Here is a 27086-nt window from a genome sequence, read left to right as displayed (position 1 = left end):
AGAGGAGGTGGTGAAATCTACTAAAGAAAATACTTATGCAATGTAACATTATCGTCACATTTCTGGCATTTTTCACCAGTCAACAAATAAAGGCCAGAGAAATAAAATTATTTCTAAAACGTAATAGGAGTTTAATAACGCGTTAAGTGTATCTGCTTACAAGTGTACATATTCATTGGTTTTTTTTCAGTCTCTTCGGAATTGGTCCCAGGTTGAGATCTCATTGAACAACGCACTGCCTGGACATTCCGTATCTGACGCCTGCCTGTGACCCATCAATACGTAGTTAGGGCTGATATATCCAAGGCTCACTCCTATCTGTATCAGTTGTTTCGTGGCTTCTAGAGCTTCTCTTGGTGGCAGTACATCTGTAAAAGTTATAAAAATGTAAGAGTTATACATAGAGAGGCTGTCACATGACAAAAAAAAATGTTGCAAAAGTGCTGTAATGTGCCCGTGTACGTCAGGAGTTGTACTAGTACTGTTAAGTTGTACTACTACTGAATTTTCTCGGGAGGGTTTAGACCGACTCGGTGTAAGATATAAACTTAAACGTCCAGCAAGTAGCAATTAGGAGTACTGAAAAGGAACTAAGGTACATCTCGAAAAAGGGACTATTCGCATAGGATTTGCTGTAGCTTTTGTATATAAACGATGATGTGTGTAGATGAAGCTAGTTTAATATAAATTTGACTGGATACAAAAGGCACAAGATTACACAATATGGATGCTGTAAGCTGGAACAAGTATACTCGTATGTATGACAAAATAGACTGTAGATGATGATTCGTCTATATTATCTATATCTATACATATAATAAATCTGTAGAAGGGTCAATTCTGTACATTGAAAATATTGACAAAATAAATAGCAGGGGGTGTTACTGGATCGATACCAAACACAAATATGTGATTAAAAAAATTTTTGTCTGTCTGTCTGTATGTTCAGGCATCACGTGAAAACTAACGGTTCGATTTTGATGAAACTTGGTATAATTATACCTTATTATCCTGGGCGTAAAATAGGATATTTTTTATCCTGGAAAAATACGAAGAAAAAAAAATCATAATTTTTCAGTTTATCGATAGACGTTGTTCTGTAGAACCGCGAACACACGTTGCGTTACCCGTAGTGGATTAAGCGCCGTTACTTACAGCGCCGAAAGTCTGAATTAGCTTGAACCGTTTGCGGCACACGCGGGCCGCTACTAATTACTATGAAGAAATACTTTAGTCCGGTCAATCTAGACATTCAAAGCTACATTAATTCCCATCAAGCTGAAAATGAGTATAATTGTTTAAAACATATACAAAAGCATTATTTCAAAATTCCCCATGATTCAGGTTTAAGGAAAAAAAATTACCCTAGGTCAAGGGTAAAAAATGGGTGTTTCGCGATTTTCTTCAAAACGGTAAGTTTTTCAAATCGGAAAATTACCTCAGACATAAATTGTAGATTATAAAGTTATCTATAAAAAAGGTATCAATTTTTTTTTTCAATAAAGCTACCTACCGTTTCTGAGATATAACGATGCAAAAAGTTGCAAGCGTCATAATATGCACACGTTTCCACGCCACCTCTGAAGTAGTGTACTATTAGCGCGTTTTTTTTTAACATTTTTATTATTAAACTTGAAAAAGTCTGAAATAGGTTAGAATAAACACGTGTTTTCACTACGCAGTGGCACTCAAGACTAACTCTCGCATTTATTATTTTTAAAAAATTAGAATAACCCTAAGTGAAGAAATTCATCTTAGGACAATAATAGAGATTACAATTAAATCAAATTAAAACTAAAACTACTTATAAAAAGAAAGAAAAAAGATGACTACAAACTAAAATTTAATTTATAAATTGTACAGTCCCTGCATAGTATCAACATGCGGGAGTGTGCCCAGAAGGCTGGCAGCATTGCCAATTTCAATGGCAATGCTGATTCTCTGAGCCAGATAATTTAAGATATACTGTCCTCCGGTCAAGAGATACCTCAATTAGCTTTTTCGACAATTGTCAGAAAAGCTGATGGGCCCCCGGTCCCAGAGTTTCTACTCCAAAACATTCAAAAGTATGGGTATTACCGATACCTACATATTTGCTGCGCCTTTTGAAGTTATTTGCCTCATTTGAAGCAGAACCTGCCTTAGATTTAGTAACCTGAAGATGAGACGGCGCAAGTGTCTGACACAAGTAGCATCCCACACCAAAGGCCGCCCTCAATCTCCAGGGTACCAAAGTCATACCATCCGGTCTCTTGCCATCATCCCGAGCCAGATCGTTTGGTTCAAGAATGGCTGGAACATGGATGGTGGCAAGAGCACGGAGGATTATATTATTTAGGGCGGCATGGCGCCCTAAACGGCCGACACTCCTAGGGCATGAGAGGCTGTGGTGTCCATAGCCGTCAACGATATCCCCGCAAGGACTACTATTATTAAAGACTAACGGTACTTCATGTGTTGAGCATTCTGAGATAAAGCAGGTATACGACCCTAGCCACGTACACAATTTAACAGAGAGACAGTTGTTGTCTCAAGGTTTCACTAAAGTATAAATGAAGGGACTGGGTTTCATTATACTTATGTATATTTTATATTTTGAATTCAAGTTAAAATTACCGACAGAACAATATTTTTACTTATATTACTGCTACACAGAGTATATACGAGACGTGCTTATGCATATTATGACGCTTGCAACTTTTTGCATCGTTAAATCTCAGAAACGGTAGCTTTACTGAAAAAAATTATTGATTCCTTTTTATTGATAACTTTATGATCTACAATCTATGTCTGAGGTAATTTTCCGATAAAACTTACCGTTTTGAAGAAAATCATGAAAAACCCATTTTTTTACCTTTGACCTTGGGTACCTAATTTTTTTCCTTAAACAGTTTTTTTTTTTCTTAAAATTTTTTTGGTCTAAATTGACCGGACTACTTACTGCAGAACGCGAACTCAACAGCAGTAGCTCAATAGAGGGATCTCCTTAATTATTATAGGCCTAGCCGCAATTGGGTCCAAAATATATTTATAAGATATCATTGTCAGAGTTACTCAAAATGGAGAAATAAACCATCCACGCGAAGACCGACATCCGCGCGGACGGAGTCGCGGGGGGAAGCTAGTTCAGCATAATAAAGTTTGCGTGTCGTCAGCCCTTTTGTGGAGAGTCAAGAAAGGATAATAATATGCCGTTAGACCAGCGCACTCCCATGATTCGGCTCATGAATGTAACTGAAAGGTTGGTAGAACCAAGAGTGGTGGTGGGAAAGACCTATTTATTCTGATTTCTTTGATGATGACGGATAATTCAGTAAAGGTAAGTAAGTACTCACTTATCCAATCTCCAATAATACAGATGCCAATGCTTTGAGCGTTGTAGCCGACTGCGTGCGCGCCGACGTTCTCCCACCCCCGGCCTTCGTACACGCTACCTTCGCCTCCCACGGCGAAACTGAAAATATTATGTTGAGATTTTGTTATGAGATACAATGAGATGATTTGTAGGCGTTGGTGTTCGAATGGAAAAGGAGTCTGAAATAGGTATAAATCCTGACGCCCAGATTCGATTCCTATTACGGTTATGTACAAATTACTCTTATCACAGTTATCTACTCTTATAACATTAGTTTAATTTCTGACTGGAAAACCGCTCATTCAGGCAACAGCCAGTTCAGTATTTTACACGAATTGATTTCTGACTGATTATTTGTACATACACTTTATGAGGTTCATACGTGTAAGAAGGAAATTAAACTCTTATTAAGTTGGCGCTTAGAACCTGATAAAAATATTGCGTTGCATTTTCATTATTCTATTTCAAACTTACTTGTAACCTATGTCGACCCAACCCTGGTCGTTCTGGTGGAAGCTCTGCATTGACCTCATCGCGGTGATACACTCCTGCCTGGTCAGACACACTCCTGGCTGGTAGCTGTGATGTATGACCACAAACTGCACAGGAGCGCCCAGGGCAGTCTGACCTTTGGCCGGTTCCGCGCCCCATTGGTTTCGGTCCACAAATGAGAATGGGTAACCTGGAAATGAAGAACGAAAGCTTTTATTGATCATGCTACATTTATAAAGTCTTTGTCCGTTACGGGGTAGACAGAGCCAGCAGTCTTCAAAGTCCAAAGGCCCCGGGTGGACGGCTCAATGCTGAATGGAGATTCAAATAGTGACAGATCTCTAACCTATCGCCTTTTTCTTAATTTTTTTTACAATAAGCGCTGGAAGAGAAGCAGCTGACACATACTATAGTTTTCTTCGCTACCAGACCAGCGTGGAAGTTAGTCCTATGTTTACTAATATTATAAAGCTGAAGAGTTTGTTTGTTTGTTTGAACGCGCTAATCAGGAACTACTGGTTAGAATTGAAAAATTCTTCTTGTCTTGTGTTGAATAGACCATTTGTCAAGGAAGGGTTTAGGCAATACAACATCACACTGCAACTTTTAAGAGCGAAGAAATAATGGAAAATGTGAAAAAAAACGGGAAAATTATTCATCCTTGTCTTCAATGATGCCCAAAATAACTATTCCACGCGAACGTAGTCGCGGGCGCAGCTAGTAAGTATAAAGGTATTCTATGGTAGCTTAATTTATAAATTTCTCATTTCCAAAAAACAAGTTACAGGAGGTAACTACTAACTATTCTTTATGAATTAAGAAGTAAATATAATGATATTAAGTAAATGTAAAAAAAATTACACACATATCACGGCTTTTTACGAGACATATCAAAAGTCTCGTTTCTGTCTACAATATAATTAATAACTATTCTACGATTAGCTACGTGGCTGTAGTTACATTATTTTACGTTAAATACTAAAATATAATCTGACTTATTTTTTTTTCGACATTATTATTAGTTTATATTATGAAAAATACACTCAAAAATACGTGCAAGGTACTTACAGTTTAAACTTTTAGCAGTAGCTGAAGTCAAAATTACTGCAAGGGCCAGTACGTGAAGAATGAAACGCGTCATGTCTGTGGAAGAATTGAATGTCATACTGTTTATCTGAAGATCATTATCATACTCGTAGTTAGGAGCATATCAAGTTAATGAATCTGCAATTGATAACGACTTTTTGGAGTACCGCTGTTAAAGACGAGAAAAGAAACCAACTTTTAGGATAGATGTACCTAATAAGTACATGCTGGTTAAGCTTGGGATATCTATGTATAAAAGTATTGATCGGTTAGTTAAACAAAGTTATAAGTTACAAAAACACATTAAACATACTAATAATAAGTTATACGCACAACGTGAGAATTAAAAGCCAAAGGATATTTTACACAATAGCAATTCTCTCTCAGTTTCCAAAAGTTCTGCCGTAGGTAAATAGTTGTTAAAGTAGGTAATCTTAAGTATCTCTTTAAAGGGCATTTTATGATTAGGTCAGGATTACAAAGGCCAATTATTTATGTCTTAAACATCGCAATAAATTTTATATGCATTGTGTGAAGTGCATTCGCATCTTATTGAATTAGCTCAGTGACCTGCAAACTTAATCGATACAACGTTTAGACATCGGCATAACAAGGAGTAATTCTGCGTATCCAGGTGTCATCAAAAATTGTATCAATTTTATTCAATATTATTGACCGCAACAAATTTTGTTAAGAAATGTTTGTGGTGTTTACAAACCTACATACCGAAAGCCCTATATGTATAATAGACATAAACTAGAGGTCTCCCGCGACTCCACCCGAGGAATTTCAAGAAATCTTCTTCCAGTGTACTCCTAGACATAGGGACATGTCAAATATCAAATTTCTAGACCAGTCTCGCAGTCACTCAGAAGAGGAAGAATTTTAAATAAATACATCTATTTTATTTATTTCAAATGTAAATAAAGATTGTCACATATCAGTTACTTTTTAATTCAATTAAGGAACTTTTATCAATTTTGTTATTTTTTATTACTTATCGTATTATCCACTTTCCGCCAAACTAACATATTCGGGCAAAATTATATTTATTAAATCGTTGAACTGTGTCAAATCAATGCTAATAGGTATATTTACCATTCTGATATACTTAGCTAAACAAAAGTTTTACCCTTATAGTTTATTGAAGATATGAATGTAAAATAAGTTAAAAACTAAAAACCTAAATAAAGCGTAATATAATAAAGACATGTTAGTGTATACATAAACACATGTTAATTATAACCAAAAAAATATTTCCTTTACTTCTATCATAAGGTCAAAACTCTTGATAATTTTGATTAAGTATGTTTAGTTTTATGAGCAGCATCAATAAAATATCAACATTATACATACACAAGTTAAAGTTTTTATGCATATGTCAATTAATTTGAATTATTAATTCTTACCTCTATTTTTTTTATCCACAATTAATCTACACGCTACTATCCGTTCCTTGCGGACCACATAATAGGTTTTCGAAACATCAACATGCGTATATAAGTGTTTTATGCTAATGTAATGGGAGATAAGAAAAGGTTCTTCACAAAATTATTCGACTGTTATACATTTGCGATCAATCTCGGCCATAGTGTGACGTAGGTTTCGCTATCGGGGACTTTTCATTAATATATGCACATACACGCGTATTACGGAATAACAAAAACAGAGGGTCCATTAAGCATTAATCAATCAATCGATTATAAATACTTGTGGAAATAAGTTTAAATTATGATATATTTCCTGCTAACAGGCTTTAAAGTCATACTTGAAGTTTATATATTTGTAGGTACTATCATTTTATAATATAATATTTTTTAACAATTTACTGACAAAATGATAGCTCTTTTATAACTACTTAAGTACTAACATTTGTTTTCTGGTATAAGAACCTCGGAAGTAAAAATACACTAGCAGTTTAAATATCATGTAGACTGGACTGTATCCTAGTTAAGACATTGACTGGTATAAATTACAGGGCGAAAAAATGGGACTACTTCTATATTTTCCTGTGGATTTCATAGCACAGAATAAAGTTATAAAAACCAAGCCACCCACGTTACAGCAAAAACATTCTGGGCGAATTAATACAAGCGGCAACTGAAAAACCTTTGTCAAAATATTCTTCACATAATGGAAAGCGAAAAAAAAGCTATTATCTGAGAAGGCACCGAACATTTTTTTTCCGCATAATATCAGAAAATAAAATAAAATGTCATATTAGCAACAAACAGTTACAGCCAAGTTCTGAGAGTAACTTTAACTTCACTTCTATTAACTACGGAAAATTCTTAAAGGAATATACATATAAAGTCCGATAGTACGGAATCTTAAAAATTTAAATACAATTTGTGCTTGTTCATTTTTTCCATGCCAGTGTTATGTTCGGTTTAGTGGTCAGTATTTTTTAATCGGTTACTTGTTTATTTACCGTGTCCTCTTTCCAGCTCATTGTACCGAAAGCATGGAGTAGGCTTCTCTTAGTTTATCTGGTACTACCAGCCATTTTCTCATGGATATCAAAATGAAATCAGTTGATAATACCATGAAAAGATTAGACTCAAGCAGCACTCTTCTCCCTATGATTGTTCACAAGCTCTATATGAATGTAGCTAATTAAGCCACTCTATATACTAATTAAAGATAAGAAATAACTCACTCTTTCCATTCCAATCTACGATTCCAGCCAATCTGATCATATACTAATTGATATTTTTACGCAGTTGCCATGACCACTAATTTGATAAAATATCGCATAAAGAGTTAAGTATAAATAAATATTTTTTAACTTTTGCAAAATAATATTGTATCTCTGATAACAAAATGTTAAAAACTAATTGCCGCAGACTATACTTGTTCCGTGGCCTTAACAATTACCGACGTATTTGATACAAATTTAGTACAATAATATTTTTTTGCGCTTTAACCGTATCTTGATCGAACAAGCAATAACAACTATTTCATAAGGAAAGATCTAGTTGATAAGATGGTCCTTTTTGTACGTACACAAGTTTATCTATTCATGTTTGCGATAGCTTACTTTCGTTCGATTACATATTATTTTCCATCAAGTACCTAAGTCGTTGTAAACGAAAACTAGTTCGATTCTCAAACGTTGATAAGAGGTATGTCTTATCATCCATCTTTCTGTCATTTGTGAGGGAAGACAAGACATATGCCTTGTCAACGTTCTTCGATAAGGGGGCTGACTATTTAGGCAACTGAATGACGTGGTCCAATATAGATAATGTTCCCCTGCAAAGGTTACGTCGGTCTGACGGGAATCACTTATAGACCTGTCCCGTCCAATCCATGTTCATGGTCATAGATGGATTCCGGGAGCCTCTTCAGAAAGGTAATGCAATCGGGAGTAAGACCAGGAGAATGGTGGTAATGATTAGGGGTTATATATTATAATATTATTAAAAATTTATGAAGTATTTAGGACAGTCATTGTCTCAGGCTATGTTTTAAGAAAATAAAGTTGAAAGTAAACTAAGTATTTAACTTAATATTTGTACGCTAAGAAATAAATATTATCTATATCTGGTTAAAAGTTAGTCTACTACTTACTCATCAAGTATCTTATCAAACATAACTTGAAAGTCCCTTAAGAAGCAAATAAGGAAAAAATACTCAACTAGCATTTCAGGGAATTATTGTTTACTATTATTTCTAAGAAAGGAACAGATGTCACTTCGAAAATTAATTAATGCTGTAACTGATCATTAATCCTTATTAAAATTAGCTATGCTAAATTAAATTGATGTATAATTGAGTAACTTTTTATTTATTCAGATATGAATCTGATACACCATTTCATTATTTTGGAAATATTACAAGAACAAAGTGGCATTAATGGAAATCAAAATTTCTAATTTATGAATTCGGCCCTTTTGACGATTTTTTTGTCATTCTATGTTTACCGTTATGTACAATAAAGTATTTACAAACAAACAAATCTGTTATTTAAGACAGCGTAGGTTTGAATAACGCAATATTAAATTAGCGGGTGAAAATTTTAACAAATTTGTGTAAATCGTTACGTGGCACCTTAATATTATTTGGATCTAAGTATACTTAACGTGATTGATGAATTTTTACATGGGTATTTTATTAATCTAGGTAAATAAATGTACACATTAGAATTATTTGAGAACTGAACTTTTTTTCGTATACCTAAGTGTTATGTTACTGCTGAAAAAACCTAATGCCTTTTTTTTCTAAACGTTTGTTTGTAATATCTTTATTGCATACAAATTTACACAGTAACAAGAAAATTGTACATAGTTATAAAAGTAACAAAGCACTTGCAATGGCGGACTATATCGCATTTTGAATTCATACATATGTAGGTATAACAAAAATAGTTTAAATACAATGTATGTAGGTCATACGGAGTTTATTGCTAAACGCTGATTCACCCTTGCGTGGCAGTAGGGTAGTTTCCCGTTTCCGTAATGGTCTTATTTAGATAAGGAAAGATTTAGTAAAAACGTATAAACATTTATAATAAATTGTTCTGCAAATTTCCCATTTCAATTCATTTTCTGCCGTCTACAAACATAAGAGATTCATGTATAACACAGAAGTCACACTAAAGAGAAAATTATAAAAAACTAGAACATACCAAAACCGCCGAGCTTGTATGAAGAGAGTTATGAATGTGGACGAAGCGAAAGAAGTATGCAGAGATCGTGGCAAGTGGAAAGAGGTAGTCTCTGCCTACCCCTCCGGGAAAGAGGCGTGATTTTATGTATGTATGTATGTATGTAACATACCATTTTACATAAAAAAACCCGTTTCTTACAACATCCATAGGAAAACATGGAGTGATTTTATTACCTGCCAGTACTATAATAAGAAGACAATTTACGAAGTCATTAAAATAAGATCAATTATACGCACTGTAATACAAGACATGAAAAAATCGATACAGTTGTACTTATACGTGACGTCATTGTAACCAATGGTGCTTGAACAGGAGCGGTTCAACCATTGATTTGTAATGCGTAGAGTAGTCATACAATATAACATTAAATAATAGTGTAGGGAGCGGGAAATTTCAGGTATTGGCTACAAACTACAGACACAAATATCATTATGTCTTTGTTCGTTACGGGGTAGGCAAAGCCAACAGTCTCTAAAAGACTGAAAGGCCAGGTTCAACTGTACTACACGGTTTTATGATGGAATTGAGATTCAAAAAGTGGCAGGTTGCTAACCTTTTGCCCACAAAAAGAATCCTATCTATTATATCCTATACGTCGACTATGTCTACCCCGTAAGGGATATAGAGGTGTCTATATATATCTATATATTTATTTGACTCTGCCAAACGCCACACTATGTTCAGATGAATTAACCCTAATGCCACTACGTTGTTTGTTCTTTCCATTTATTTCCATGTTTAAATCAAGGTGCCTGAGTAAGCGCATGAGCATAGGGTGCGCCAAAGAGCCGGATACAAGACGCCCACAGCAAATTGACAGGAAGATGACACCATTGAAATTTTTTGATAAATTATTACGATTAGTTTCAGACACGGTCTAGTGATTTAATGGGAGGTCACTTATCAATCTTTTGACGGTATCCACATTCGACAAGATAAATGTTAAAGATTGTTCATTGAACGAATTAAGCTGAAATATGCCACTGGTACAAAAATAAGCAACTAGAATGAAGCTCCCGGCAAAATGCTGAAACACTTAAAAATAGAGAAGAGTTCTTACACTCCTCATTTCAATGGCAGCTTTGTAAAACTTTCTCTAGGAATTTACTGGGCGCGTGTCAGACTGCACATTCCAAAACTAGGAACGGTGGTAGTAGAGAATGAAATGGTGATTGAAAAGAAAAAGGAGCGAAAACAAATTATACGCAGCGGCCTAAAGAAAGTTTTTTTAAACGAACATCACGACTTTATTCCTTACGGGGAAGACATAGCCAACAGTCGAAAAGGTCGTGGCCTTTGAAATTTTTATTTTCATCGTTATCATTATGAAATTGAAATTCAGATAGATAGTAAAAGGTTGCTTAACCCATCGCCTACCTATACAAGATGAATACATAGATACTTACGAGTAGGTAAGTAAATAAGTAAATAAATAATGTTCATCAATGAATAGGGTATTTATCAATGTTCACAAGTGGGTGTCGGAAGAAATTCGTTAATGTTCATAGGATTGTGTGTATGGCGTAGCGGTGAGCGGAGGGCGAATGTCGAAAATAGAATATCTGACGCCATTTTATTTAAAACTAGCGGGATGTGCGCCTCTACACAGCGGGAATCTTATAATTAAATAGTTAATAGGAAAATTAAAATGCCTCTTTTGTATAGCAAATCACATCATAAAACACAAATTTCACTGAATAAAAATATCCTGTGACTTCTTTAGTACTTATTAATCTATGTGAAATTTTGATGTCATAAAGTTTGGTCAAGTAAATAAAGCGTGAAAAGAAGACAAACGAACGAACGCACTTTCTCGTTACTATTCGTATTTTTTTAAATTCCATTCAACCTTAACATACATAATATCCACCAACTTCAGTTCCCGCCATTCTGACGCGCCTATTTATAAAGTTCCAGAGGATTGTCCGCGATGAAATTCCTTAGTCGCGAGCTAAGCGCCCGCGCACGCGCTTCTATCCCGGATTCATCCCAGTTTCATAAGTTAATAATGACTGGCTAATCCCCGGTTCCCGTGGTGCTGTGATTATTAAGTGCGTTGGACTTCATCTGTGTTTTACACCACACACGCACACATACACAGATAGGTAAAAGTAAATACTGTAAATGTTTACGTAATTACATAGTTTACTTATATAAACTTTAGCATTTAAAATATAAATACATATGTCCAGTTGCAAACCTTATTTTCCTTAATTAGAAAAAAAATATTTGAACTCTCTAGAAGCAAGTATAGATAGTTTATATGCTTAACCTTATAGAGATTTGATTAAACAAATTGTTGGTGCAGGTGCTGACATCCAAGTTTTCAATAAACGCACAGAATTTTTAAAAGACAGTTCATATATAATAACTGCTGTTAATGTAGGTCTATTAACTGCCTTTTAAAAATTCTCAGGTCTGTTAATATTTATTTATTTTTTGCTGATATAATAACTTAACTTTTTCCATTCTGAAGAATCATTAATGTTGGCCAAATGAACAACTTACTAACGCGTCACAGTTGCGAAACTTCTAGACTGGAAAAATAATGAAGATTATGTAAAATTTCACATCTTCAACATCCGGAAATTTTGTAATGAGGATGAGATTTAACTAAACACGATCGTAAACTATAACGGTAGTCATAAATTCACTTAATATATCTTTCCATCTCAGACTATTATTTATTTGGAATAGAATTTACATACATATATTTAGTAAATACATACTTGGTACCTAAACTAATAGGTCCGTTTAATTATAAGATATCTAGAACTATGAATTGTCCGAATAAAAAACATGTATTAAGTTGAAAAGTGTGTTTACAAAAAAAATAAGCTGATTAAAAAAAATACTTTCCCTTGTGTTTGTACAGTAAGTACAATTGTAATTTAAGCCATGACTAAAATATTAGTGAGATAACTTAAAACAATAGGGGGAATACTTATGATTTACAGGATTACCAAAACACTCAAAAACATCTATTTAAACTTACAGTACAACCACATCCAATAAAAATTGTGTTGAATTGCAACAGGCTTATCACATATAAAGTTCTTCTGGATTGCCTATTTTATTCAAGTGTCCTATTCTGTTTGTTTCATTATACTCGTAAGTAATTTCATGCTAAGTATTTTATTTTCTTTTACCCAATATGGGTTAGGTTTCCCCGCAAAAGGTTGCGTAGATTGAGGGGAGTCGCTTCAGGGAAAATCCTAAGTAACCACATCCAGGACCATGGTCAAATGCATCCCCCGGGTTTCTCCCTAGGGAGATGTGAACGTGAACGGAACTAACGCCAGAAGGAAGATAGTTTTCTATTGCGTAAACAATGATGGCGATTGTTTTGCACACGATATATTTACAACTAGCTTTCACCCGCAGCTTCGCCCGCGCGATTTTAGCACCACGTACAAAATAATGCAATTTATTCGAAAATCCCACGGGACCTTTGGTTTTTACTGGGATGAAAGCCCAGTTTTAGTACTTTGGTCCCAGGGATTGGGACCAAAGTACCCCTTGTCCTTCCCCAGACTCTCAATACATATTTATGAGAAATTTTAAGAAGATAGGTTCAGTAATTATAACGTGTGAAGAAATTAAGAAACAAACAAACTTACTTTGCATTTATAATACTTATTAGTTCGGATTGTTAATGTTATGCGATGTTACACGCAATAGAAAACGCCGCGGTAGGTGACTGCTTAGCTAAAAATACAGCTTGTTGAATGAACAGCTCTCGTGATTATGTTTTGGCGATTTTCTGAACCTAACATCATAAAATGTTATTATTACCAACTGACGACCCTTCATCGTGTATCGTGATGAAACCAAACCTGTGGAAACTGTTTTGATAACAGACCCGGAGATTTTCTTCCTTTTGTTGTTCTTGAAAGACACAATGCCCAAATTGTCATCAGAATTCGCATGGGAAGGCAAACTGAAACTTGTCATAACCACACATAAAAATAAATAATTCCATAAAGAAGTATTATTTATTATGAAAAAAAATATTTTATTATCGTTACTAATTAAGTAGCCATTTAATTACCTATATTACTTCTATTTGTCATCTCTTAAATGACAAAAGGTATATTTTGTTATTACATATTTAGGTTAACTTTATTGGATTCATAGACGAATTTCAAAGCAATAGACAGAACCATGTCCATATTTACCTGTTCTTATCAAAAACAAAGTAACTAGCTTTCATAATTATCTACCCTTTACTTTGAGCTATGACTCAATAAACATACGTAATTACGTTTTTTGCGTATGATCAAGATACAGGTAAGTTACCTAATCAGATTTCAAAAACATGAGTTTTATCACATCATAATCGCGCTTGAATAATCTTCCATTGGTTGGGCTGTTCCGGTCGCCATCTGGTGGTTATGATGTTAAATACGTCACTTATCGTGAAGTAATTTTAAATATATGTATATAGGATTTGTTGACAATTAAATAAGCTATTTTACTACCTAATAAAATTTATGTTTACCATTTGCGAACATGAGAGTTTTAAGTACCTCTTCTTCCTCCCGACATTAGTCCCGCTTACATCTTAAAGAGCAGTGTGGGGTGCGTCTTTTAACCATTATTACGTATAATGCGAAAAACTATCCCTGTCCCGTTTCACGTCATAATAAAAAGCGAAACAATGATAGATTTCGCGCGTGCCATGCTACAGGGGCTGGATTGAGTATGGCAGGTTTTTACGTAAAGTGACATATTCATACCAGAATGCATGTTCTGCTGCGCATGTTCACGACGTCCTCGCCCATATGTTCATGTCTCGCTTAAGCATACGACTATATTTCATGCGTCAATCCCGAAGGCGAAGATTATATAAGTAATTTTTATCCGGAAATTGTACTTCTCTTGCTGCTAATTCTTGGAAACACGTTCAATAGGTTGAGTTTTTTGCTGTTGCTTTTAAAACCCAGGATCATTGCCTAATTCACATCAAATTCAAGGCTTACCAAGTTACTGCTACGCTCCGCCGAAAAGATGGGATGACCTTCTTTTCCTTTGTAATAATATCCAAAAAAATACATTACTTATACCTACTGACATTTTTTGTTTCTAACAAGTAGGTACGACAAGCAATTAATGACTTTCGCTACATTTAGCTTTAAGCGGACTTGTAGAATCATAATGATCCCTTAACAACCACGAACCAAGCTGGGTTATTTTCCCCTATAAAGTTAAAGGAGATAAGATATAAGCCGCTGAGGTTCCCTAGAAAGATTGATGAGATCAGACTTAAAACCTCTTCATGTCAGACCTGAACAGTGGTTATAGGCGAACCTCGGGCTCCTCACGAGAGAGGACGCGACCCAGACAAGCGCAATGCTATAACTAACTTGGAAGCAGATACATGAACAAAACATAACATACTAGTCCTTAGATTTGGCAACACACAGTGTTTATTTCAATCATTCGACCTTACTCCAAAAGTTTAATGAACGTGTGAAAAACTGAGACACATTCTCCTAGATTAATGCTTGAGCTTGTGATAAATGTTATTCTCGTAATTTGGTTACAAAGAAGAAGAAATAAATCAAGCATAAATATGTTAATTTACAAGCTACGAATTTGATTCAAAAACCGTAACTCTAAACTTATCAGTTTCCTTTATGTTAAAACTAGATAAAGCAAGCTGTAGGAAATACCTTATAACAATCATGCCACATATTACTCGCATTATTGTACCGCCGTGAAAAGTAAAGTTGGCATACATACATACAAATAGTCACGTCTTTATCCCTCGCGGGGTAGACAGAGCCAAAAATCCCTTAGTCACTTTTTACGATATCCATGGGAAAGAGATAGAGTGGTCCTATTCTTTTTTTCTATTTGGGCCACGAACCGGTTATCGTTGACAAAGAATAATAAGTCAAACAAATCTTCAACATCACACAGGCTACCACCATGCCGATCGGCAACGTGAGCAACTCTGGGGCGAAGAGAGATAACTACCGCCCACCATGGGTCAAGGATAAAGACGCCGAGGCTCCCCCACCATGGACTCAGAGGAAATTGAAGCCAGTGGATACTAAAGCGGAAGTAGAAGACCAGCCGGCTGCTAAGAAACGTAAGTTCTATACATATGTACATACTCGTAAACTGTCGTTTCTTGCCATGTAGGGAGAGACTACAGTTTTCCACTTGGCACTTATTTCTTATTTGTTTTGTAGGCTATGAAGCAAGGTTCGTGGCAAGTGGCAAGAGTCTCTGCCTACCCATCCGGAAGAGGTGTGATTTTATGTGGCCATGCAAGCTTTCCGCTTCTTTTATCTTCCTCATTTATTATTATTTTCATGTAAACTCGTTACTTGAGGGTACTTTTATGTTTTGTTATTAAGTTAGTTCACAATCAATAATAATGTGGTTGAATTGAACCTTTTAAACAGATTTAGTTGCACAATTGTGCCAATTTTCGAAAAAAAAAATTTACTTGTTTCATTCACACGAGATCAGTCACCGAGAATCCATGGTCATAGGCATACCTCAGGCTTTTATCCATAGTGTGAGAATGCAACCGGGACTAACCAGGAGGAAGAAGAGGCGAGTTGACACATACACATCCTCTTAAATTCAGATGCCCCCACCCCGCCCACGTAGCGCCCTTGCGACGCGGCGAAAAATTACCTAAACTTAAACTCTGAAAATAAAAGGAAAAACTCTTCCGGCAAACCGACTTGTAGCCTAAAGTTACCTGCTTAACTCTATTTATCATCAAATTCTGTGGAAACATGATGAGGCTTAATAAAATTTTGATGAAAGAAACCTAAAGAGCTATTTATTATTACTTACGTAGTAATATGTTATAATACCAATTTAGGACCCCGGGCCATGGTATTACTTCAAGTCGAATCCATGGTGCCCCATTTATCTCTCTTCCGATTTTCATCTGTGAAAATCGAGCTAGTTAATTTTTGAGTTTAGTCCTTACAAACAAAAAAGAAATGTCTGAATCTGAATCTTTACATACTAGTACAGATAGTAGAGACATATGAATTTCTGAATAGTTTTCTACGTTTTCCGAATTTCATTGTATGATTCAGCCTCCTTTTCTACAGTCTAAAAACAACGACAAATATATTAGAAAACCCATTCACTTAGTAAGAACCTAAATTTAGGTCTGTTTTTGTCATCCTAGGGCGGAAAACATCACATCCGTTGTTTAAATTCGTAACGTCAGCAAATCTGCCAGCCATTTATAAATCAAAAGTCGTCTAATTCATGCGTAGGATTGGAAGTGGTTCGTATCAATGACATTATATTGCGCGTGTAGAGGAATAATACGTAAGCGCTTTTCTAGGTGATATGACGAATAAGCAGCTATTTTCAATGTTGAGCAGTCTAAATGTAAAGTGCATGTATGATTTATGGAGCGCTTATTAGCTGTGCCTGCCGCCGAGGATTCGCATGCGCGGGAATTTCTGAAAATTAAGCGGTAACTTCTCTGCTCAAAACATCAACAAAATTCGCTTATAACCAAGAAGTTACCTTTTAGCCAGGTTGCTAATGCTCATTTATAAAAATTTAGATTTAAATAAAATTAAAATATGAAAGTAAAATATCTACATTAGGAATAATTTCTTTAAAACTTCTTCAATACTTAGGTACCTACTTACGAATAACCACGCAACGCAGTGGAACATTATTATTTCTTTTTCATTTGTCCATGTTCCTGTCAATACTTTAACTCTCAGCTCTCGGATTTATAAAAAGTGTGATAATTTCGTTGATAGTCCGATCTTCAGTCCGGCTCAATCTTTCCGACGAGGAAGTCACAATTTTTTCGCGCGTGCCAAAATGGCGGAGCCGGCGGCGAGCTCCAACGCTATTATTTTAGAAGACATAGCGAAATTAATTGAATTGATGGAAGGTAAACTTTGCTCGGGCAATTTTGGAATTTATATTTAGGGTTCAAACAAACTGAGAACTTGATTAATTTGGCCTTTAAACTTTTAAACATGTGACTATGATACTTTCTACACCACTTTTTTATGATTGCTCGGTTATCGATGTTACAAAAGAATATTCTTGCCACGTAAATATTAACACTAAACGAATGTTAATACATATGTAAAATATAAACTCCTTGTGATAACTGGGTAGGTGTAGATACATGTTACATACATGTATCTAAATGTGTGAAACATGTATTAAAATACGATAATTTAATCTTATTTTCATATTCACATTTTTCCACACATGTAATAATGACAACATAAGTAATGTATCAATTATCTATATCTATAATCTCAATTTTATCTTAAAGCCAAATAGCTGAACGTGGCCTATCAGTCCGCTCAGGACTGTTGGCTCTGTCTACCCCGCAAGGGATATAGATGTGATTATATGTATGTATGTATGTATAAGTAATGTAGATGGCTACTAGAACGAATCCCGAACATAAATAATTCCATGCTATTCTATTATTGTTAGTGATGTTTATTATTTTTCCAACGCTACTTTGGAATAGCCGTATTTTTCACATTGCATGTTATATCTTCAGTGGGTAGATGTGTTGATGTATGTATGTGTATGATGACGTCAGCACCTGCCCGAAGCTTTGGCAGGAGACACAACTTCATAATAATTGACTCTCCGAAACCGTTCAAAAGTTTGTTAGTCTGGAGTGTGTAACCAAACGAATTTGGTGTGCGCAGGCGCGTAAGGAATTTCAGTAAATCGGACGCTAAATTCAGGAACGCTGTGGATTTGGTGATGTCATAATTAAATCGATGAAATTGTGAAAAGCAGGTTTTATGCAAGGGATCCTATCAACGTTTGAATATTTCAAGGTAAAGTTTAACTGCACATAATTACAATTTTAATTTACTTACCTCGTTAAAGTCAATAAAGTAAAAATATATAAATACTTAAATGCAATAAGTATATTTTGCTAAGTACTTAGATGTATAGGTTTTTCAAAATTAAATTACTTGTCACATTATCTAATTGAAACAAATAATCATTTCACTTCTTTGCTACACTAGAAGAAGCCGAAATCATTATATTATAATATGTTCCAAATAGTTTTAGATAAAATCGGATACGTACATAGATATAGGTAGAAGGACATATTTCAGATGGTACGTCAATATTCCATTTTTCAAATAACAAAGTTCAATCTAGGGCCAGGCTATAAAATAAAACTAAAAGTGTTAAATTCGCTGTGTCATGACGTGTCGGATAAACGGGAGTGTTGTGGAGATATTTCGGGACCACGCAGACGGCCCGGTATTTTTAGAGAGGACTGACTTTTCACAAAATAAACGGATGCGTGAAATTATCTTTGAAATTTCCATAAGGGCCCGTTTAATTGATTCGAAATTATCATAGCCACCGTCTTCAAAATACGTTGTAAAATATGTATATGTGTTTAAAAAAAATATTACCTAAGCCTTAAAGTTACTGCAGATAAACTTAATGCTTAAAACATTATCTATCAATCAACCTTAAAAAAATGGCAAACGGATAAGAAATCAAGTTGATTTATCTGCTAGATTCTAAAAGATTAATGTTTTATCTAAAAAGTATTCAAAATTCACCGTGATTAATTCAAAATAAATTAATATAAAACAGTTTAAAACGATATGGACTTTTGCACTCAACTGTATGAGTGCCAAGACGAAGATGACAGGGATTACTCATTTATGGACCTCAATGGGATGGAATTTATTCAAAATAAGGAATAGTAAAACTTTACCCCTTTTCCAAGTTTAACAATGTCTTTATCTTCTCTGATTAATATTTATGAAAATATATCCGCTTTTGCAATAACAGTTAGGGACGTCGTAACTCAGGCATTATAATTGGTTAAATATTTTTACCAATAAAAGCTAATTTTTCATATCCACTTGGCTATTTAATAGAGAATTTTGACAAGCTACCGTGCTAAAATAGCGAAGGTCGGCCATCTTGGCAACGGCCATGTTTATTTACGTACGCGCACGCGCATGCCATCAAAATGCACCGCCCGCGTCGGGGTCACAACACGTGTTTCCATCAATATCATTTTCTATAAAATTTAATGTACCTACTCTTAAAAAATTTTTCGACCTTTCTAGTTTTATAATCTTCATGCAATTTTTATATATAGGTTACACATCTAAACATCTACACCTATGTTTTTTATCATCAGGGTTGAACAAAAATTTCAAATCCTTCTCTCACCCTTGATTGACTACCTAAAATCGTTCAGCGACTGCGCCGTAAAAACATGACAAACAATTATATTTAAGTATTATATGGGAGGATTAATTTTATTCTTATTGCTTATTAATATCACAGTCGGCTCATCTTTTATCTCAAATAATGACAAAGGAAGAAAATTTTATTTAGATATATTCTATTGAATCGAAAATTGCCTTTTAATACTTACTTATGTTTTATTTATATATTTCTTTGCAGCCGGACTAAAGAAACAAGCTACAATAAGAGACAAAAATGAAAACGGTGTTGCAGAACCTGTAGAAGAAAAGTTAGTAAAACCATCAGCAGCCAAACTATTAGATAAAGCTACAAAACCAGCCGACGAGAAGCCAAGGTTTTCAAAATCTAATTTAAAAACTGTGGACAAATCTCCCAAACAGGAAGACAAAAATTCTAAATTGGACACCAAAACCCCTAAAGCAGAAGAAAAGGCCGTTAATAATAAGGCCGAAGAAAAGAAACCAACTTTAAGGACAGTAAGAACAATCGATGATAAAGCTAAGGAAAAATCAGTAACTATAGTTGATAGGAAAGCCGAAAAGGCTGAAGACAAATCAAGTAAAAATGGTCCTACAAAGCCTAATAATGCGGTGAACAATAAGATTACTAATGATAAAAGTTCCACAAATACTACAAACAAAGACACAAAACCTGTTACCAAAGTGACTGAGACTCCTAAAGTAGAAGAAAAAATGGAAACCAAATCTAAAATGGCAACAAAGCCACCAACACCACTTGAAAAAACTCCATCAAAGGTATTTTTTTTTATTCCACCTTATAAAACTATTATCGGTTAAATGTGCTTTTTAGGTGATTTGACGATAGGTGATTCAACCGAATTTTTTCTTTTTTCTAAAAATCTGTCATTCTCTCATGTTGTTGACTAATAAGAATATTTATTGTTTTTCCAGCTACCACCCCGCAAACCTTCACTACAGAAACAGCCTTCGAAAGACGAGCCTGTGAAGAAATGGAGGGATCCTTTACACGAGCGAGTGAAGGAAAATATAGACAAAACCCTGGCTAATGAAATTCCGAAAGGACATACGCTGACAAAGAATGAGAGTTTAAGAAGTAAGTACTTTTAACTGAATTAGACTCTGTAGCTAATAGGCACAGAAATCACGTCTTTATAGCAAAATCGTTAAATGGCGTCTGTATGATGAGCCTCCATATGATTCTTCCAAAAACAGATTTGAGTTACTTGATGCAATTCTTTTTCTTATCATGTCAAGTCTGAAGGTTATAAATATATTCATTATGTACTTATAGAAATTTCATACAAACAGAAGCATATAAACACCACAGTTGGTAGCCATTGTGATCGCTATTTAAGAGCGTATAGATGTGGTATCTTTAAATAGGTCTGAAATGAAGAAGTAAAACAAATGCTATTAGATAGAGCGATGAATCAAATTGCTGAAAATAATCTTTTATTTCTTTGTATTGTTCCTTATACTGTGACACAACATTGACACACTAGCACTTTCTCTGGCACAAAATTAGACTAGATCAGAATGCGCGTACGATCGACGCAGGCGCAATACATGAAGCCTAGCATTAATCAGCAATGATTTTTGGCAGTCGATTCGTAGTAAGGGTTTTAATGAGATTAGTTTATCGAGATAACATGAAAGATTTTTAAGAGACTCACTTTGTTAGGTAATAAAGAGTGACGTTAGAATTCATATCTACCTATGCAGAACTGAAGGCGATACTTTAATTAATTTAAGTGTCTATTATTTATTTACATGTAAAAGATTTAATTTAAAAAATTAACATGATTGAAATAACTTCGGTTAATAAACCTCAAACAATTTTGTAATGAAACGTAGAAAACGCAAATCTTTAACATTAAATTACGCTTGCAATTACATTACAAAGTAAGCTAACTTCTAATGAGCATACCGAGCAAGAGACATTCATTCAGATCTTTGCTTTTTGATCTCTTGTATGTCAGACGATGGTCTAAATGTGATCCAAAATAGTAGCGGGCTTTTCCGCATGCACCGCATACTAGACTCAGGTGCAAATGCACACGAGATCAGTACGATGGTCTATTTCATACTATTGATTGTGTTCACTGTATTAAATTTATAGTGATTTCGATTTTACGTCGAATATAATTAAGAAAAAACTCTTTTAGTTCTTGGTTGATGTGACTCTTATAGATTTCTAGAATTGTGTTAGTGATATTATTGGTGATAAATAAGACGGAAGTGATAATAATGGCGGAAGAGGGGCAAGGAGCATTATTTAAAGGTGGGTTAGGGTGATATTGAAGATGGAGAGAACTAATAAAACCTGTTTTAAATTTCAGAAAGAACGTAAAATATGTAGTGGTGGGGCTACTTATATTTAAACTTTTTTTTTATAATGTTCGCGATATTATTTAATACGAAAAATTTATAGTTTTAAGGGCAATTAAGAATGTAAATTCTCAATAATATTTTAAGGTTGATATAGTTGATAAAAAGAATTGAATTAATAAATTTGTCTATATCTCCTGGCGTTATTCCCGATTATATGAGAGGGGCCTGTGTGTAAGTACCTTTTCACCATGATTTTAGATTGGGTACATCAAATTTTTACATGAAGCGATTCTCGTCTGACCTCCGTAACTTTCTCAGGGGAAACTAGGCTATAATGGATCAATCATGTTTAAAGCTTCCCTAGATGAATGTGCCTATTCCTTTTTACGACAGTCATGGGAAAGAGATAGATTAGTCATATTCTAAAGCGCCAGTCATATTCTAAAGGCATATGAAACAATAAATTAGTAGACAAGTACCTAAGTATTTAGGTATTTACGAATTAAGTTCTATATATGTACCTATTTGCCGTGTGGTTTCCGGTACCCTAGAATAGGACCACTCCATATCTTTCTCATGGACGACGTAAAAGGCGACTACGAGATAGGCTAATGAACTCGGGATTCTACTTTTAGGCGATGGGCTAGCAACCTGACACTATTTGAATCTCAATTTTATCATAAGCCATACCTACAGCTGTACGTTGCCTTCAAGTCTTTTAAGACGATTGCTTCTGTCTAGCCCGTCAGGGATAAAGACTTGATCTTATGTATGAATATAAGTAAAGTTCTATAGAAAGGAAATTCACAATTTACATGTGACAGGTTTGCTTAAACCGACACCACCACCAATGCCACCGCCCTTGCCGCCAAAGATGCCGCCACCCCCGGAATTCAAGAAGGCGCCACTGGATCCTCAGAAGCTGAAGAAGGTAGAACAACTCCGCAGCAGACCACGGAAGAGACCAGACTGGAGCGACATGATGAAGGAGGTCGAACAGGGGAAGAAACTGAAACATGTTGTCTGCAATGACAGGTTTTATATTATTATTTTGCTAGGTTTACTATTTTTACTAAACAATATACCTAATTCTTTGTCCTCCTGGCTTTAGTCGGGGTGTGGCTTTGACCATGGATCCTGGATTGTGTGAGTCAAGTTTTTACACAAAGCGACCCCCATCTGACCTCCGCAACTTTTGCAGGTAAACCTAACCCGTATTGGATAAATGGTTACACAACCAGTTGCCTGAATTACTATGTTTTCCCTCATAAGAGCATTCGTTACTGTAATGTACATAATTTTGAATAGAGTAATTGGTACATGGCTGAGGTGCGATTTGAACCTGAGCAGCTTGAGCTGATTTGAGCTTTTGCGAATCACGCATTTCAACCGTACCTTACCGATCCGACCACCGACGCCTATTATACAATATAATTATGGCAAGTAACTATTCAGTAGATTTTTAAACAAAAATATCGATTGCTTACCATTATCATTGTTTAAACACCGTACATCTGGAACGTAGGTAGTCATAGATAAATCCTAGGCATTTTTCTTCCCAGGGAATACGCAAAGCTAACGAACGCAAAAACGATGATCATAATCGTATAGCGGTAATTATTCTTGCATAGACGTAGAACATTTTTTATAACAACATTCGCGATAAAAAATTGGCACGTCTCTTTTCTTACAAACTCACGCTTTATGACTTTAATTTTAGGTCCAGCCCCATCATCACTAGATCAGCCGTTGTAAAAAATAAAGACCAGTTCATATTCGAATCAGAGAAACCTAATTCACACAATGAACTCCTTAAAGAGATTAACAAAGGTGTTAGATTAAAAAAAGTTAAAACTAATGATAGAAGTAAACCTAATCTAGAAGGTTTAAGGAAATTTAGACGGCAAATGACTATTGAAGAACAAGTACAGAAGTCTATGTCTCAAGCTAATATTCAAGCTTCGCCATCAGGAGCATGTATTCCAGAGGTAAGTGGTACAAAAGTATTTTATTTCGGGAATTAACATACATACGTAATAAGGACAAATCTTATTGGACTAATAGTTCCAAAATCAACAAAGTCATCTACATCACTCGTAGCACTATGAACTTAATAGTTGCTAGCTATAAATGTCTTTTATTTTTAAAGCAGGGCATTCTTCAAACCCCAGCGACAGAAGAAGAGGAGATTGATGAAATGGATGATATTGATAAGGTCAGAGACGATCTCCAGTCCACAAAGCAGTTACTAGCTATTGAACTAAGAAATAAAGAAGCACAAGAAAGAGAAAATAAACGACTTTTAACAAGGATACAAAATTTGGAAGCTGAACTTGCTAGGGAACGTGCCATTATTAAACAAGAGCAACACAAAACTGTTATATCTGTTACGGATGCATATGATGAAAGGCTCGTCAATAGTCTTAAGCAAGAAGTCGAAAAAACTAAAGAGAATGCGGATAATTTAGAAAGAAAATATTTAGAAGCGGCTGAAGATAGAGACACAGCTTTAACAGAACTTGAGGAAGTTAAAAGAAGAAATGCCGAATTGGAAAAAAAATTAGAACAGGCCTTATCGGTAATCATAATAATTATTGAACATTTACAGCAAGTATGAATTTTCATGCTTATGGGCTTAACTAATGCTTTACTAACACTTTCAGAACAAGCTTGAAGAAATGTATTTATCAGAGGAACCATTGTCATTCTATCAAAAGAGGCAGCTTGAATTTGAGAAGCAATGTAGGTTATTGAATATAGATATAAATTCTGCAGAAGCCCAGGAACTCAAAAAGTCTTCTATGAACACTAATAATAACATTGCTTCTGATAACTTTGCTTTCACTAACCGAGATGATGAGGTAACACTTGATTTTTGCTTTTTGACAACTGAACATCATTAAATCATTGTAATAAATGTTTACATTTCCAGGGTATTATGCCTTCAAACATGGGTTCAAGACGTTCGAGCCACGCTATCAGACAGCTTTCGATAACCAAAGATGACAGTTTTGAAGAAGAAGAAGAATCCGATGAAGAAGAGGTAAAGTAACTGTTTTATTTAAATTATAAGTTTCTTATTCTTCCTTTATTTATCAATAAAAAGTAGTAAAACTTACAAGTCAGTCATAAAAATAATATCTGGTATGCTTATGACCTGTATAGGAAGATGTTAAGATTTAAATTCATATTTTCATTACAGGAAGAAAGTGAGGAAAAGAAGCAAAAAAGAATGGAGAAAGAAATACGCAATATGAGGAACAAAATCAGACATCTAAAAGAAAAGCAAGACCACATGAAGAAAGAACGAATGGGCTTTAAAATGGCATTGAAGAACCAGCAAGCTGCTTTAAAGTCAGTTCTAGTTCTTACCTCTCTATTTGCATTGAAGAAAGCTTATGACTTTAGACGTGAACTTATCAATTTTCTTAATTTCTTTATGCGTTAATAAGTCAAATTGTAGTATGTTCACTGCATAAACAACTTATGTTGGGGATTTTTAACGTTTTCTCTATAATTAAAACTTTCTTGAGCATGCTGTACTATTTTACTAAACGTCTTCTTATCTTATTTTCCTGAACTTATCATAAAAGTACAAAGCACGTAGTATAACATTCATCGAATAATTTTAGATGAAGATTTTTTTAACGATTAGCCACGTTTCGTCGGTAAGTATTATGACATACATTTTGAATCTTGCAACGCTACCTGCGTTATATATGCTATAATCATACTGTGCTTATGCCTTGAACTGAACAATTGAGCTTGAAAATTTTAATAGCAATTTCGACTTCGCAAAAGACTTCAAATGTAGATTATTGTGTTCAACCTCTACAAATTTTAAGTATGTATAGAACTCGTTAACTCTTCTTGTCCAGGGAAGAAAAACGAAAATACAAGGAGTTAAAACAGGAGGTGGACAAGATGGCGTCAATGATGAAAGAAGTTGGTTCTGATGATGAAGACGAAGACGAGGAAGAGGAAGAATCTGAAGAAGAGAAGAAGAGTGAGTCAGAAGAAGAAGAAACAGAGACGGAAACAGAGCAAGATACCGAAAGTGAAACTGAAAGCGAAAGCGAGCCTGAAGTAAGTAAAACTTACGTCTACTTTTAAATATTTGTAGGAATATTTTAAAATAAATAAATAAGACGAAACTTCAATTCATAATTCGAAGTTCAAAGGAATATGTTGATAAATAAAATGATCATTTCGGAGTAGGTTTTGTCACTACTGAATTAAAAACTGATATTTCTGTTAATTTAACAACAAATAATTTAATTACAGGATGCTCCTTTGCCTAAGAAGAAGGAAAATCTATCTACGAGACTAAAGCGACACGAGACCAGGGTCAACGCTTTGAAGAAGGGAAATGCTTTGCTCATGGCGAACGTAGACCGGCTAAAAGACGATGTCCTCAAGCAAAGAGAAGAATCGCAGACGCTGCAGAAAGAATTGGATTCCTTGATTGACGACTTGGAATGATCGGGTTAGATTTATAAGGTGTAAACAGACCATTCTGTCTGTGGTATGATGAAGGGATATGCTATGGTATGATGCTACCTACTGTATGCTTCACTGAATATAAACCCTCCAAAAAAACCCTACATGAAGTATTTTTTTAAAACATATACTTACCATACCTGTTCAGATTTCACATGGAAAATAATTTATGAATTAATAGATGATTATATTTATAACTATAATATAGGGTTATAATTATAACAAAACAAATTTTTCTTAAGCAGTCTTCTTTCATTAATGATCTGTTTATCAAAAACGTCCCTAGACTTAATTAAGAGATATTATTGTGAAATGATTCTTAACCTATTGTTTTTTAATAGAAAGAAAAAATTAATCGTGATAAATTCAGCATTGTTTTTAGATATCTATTAAAAAAAACCAAATAACCACCGAAAAAGATTTTAAAGACCTTTTT

At 34.7% G+C, this 27086-nt stretch overlaps 2 protein-coding genes across 7 annotated transcripts; one reads left to right on the top strand and one right to left on the bottom strand.

Moving 5' to 3' along the window:
- Window positions 1-107: 107 nt before the first annotated feature.
- LOC106134180 (peptidoglycan-recognition protein LB) lies at window positions 108-6496 on the bottom strand. The gene is made up of 5 exons (XM_013334158.2): window positions 6343-6496; window positions 4916-4990; window positions 3830-4037; window positions 3336-3454; window positions 108-368 (listed from the first exon to the last, which is right to left on the bottom strand). The coding sequence occupies exons 2-5, from the start codon at window positions 4986-4988 to the stop codon at window positions 187-189; spliced, it is 582 nt and encodes a 193-aa protein (XP_013189612.2). The 5' UTR covers window positions 4989-4990; window positions 6343-6496; the 3' UTR covers window positions 108-186.
- A 5059-nt stretch (window positions 6497-11555) lies between these two features.
- On the top strand, window positions 11556-26754 carry LOC106134200 (DNA ligase 1). Of its 6 annotated transcripts, none has more exons than XM_060950700.1 (12): window positions 11556-11656; window positions 15531-15702; window positions 20037-20593; window positions 20750-20912; window positions 22975-23185; window positions 23871-24138; window positions 24300-24728; window positions 24814-25011; window positions 25083-25193; window positions 25353-25504; window positions 26029-26236; window positions 26435-26754. In XM_060950700.1, exons 2-12 carry the CDS (start codon window positions 15540-15542, stop codon window positions 26630-26632), a joined length of 2658 nt encoding a protein of 885 aa, XP_060806683.1. In that variant the 5' UTR covers window positions 11556-11656; window positions 15531-15539; the 3' UTR covers window positions 26633-26754. The 6 variants fall into 6 exon arrangements, with proteins under 6 accessions (XP_060806683.1, XP_013189641.2, XP_060806682.1 ...); XM_013334187.2 differs by having other exon boundaries at window positions 11561-11710; window positions 24303-24728; XM_060950699.1 differs by having other exon boundaries at window positions 11561-11710.
- The last annotated feature ends 332 nt before the right edge of the window (window positions 26755-27086 follow it).

Source organism: Amyelois transitella, chromosome 22, assembly GCF_032362555.1.
Source record: "Amyelois transitella isolate CPQ chromosome 22, ilAmyTran1.1, whole genome shotgun sequence".
Classification (NCBI taxonomy): domain Eukaryota; kingdom Metazoa; phylum Arthropoda; class Insecta; order Lepidoptera; family Pyralidae; genus Amyelois; species Amyelois transitella.
This window is presented reverse-complemented; position numbering and strand designations above follow the sequence as displayed.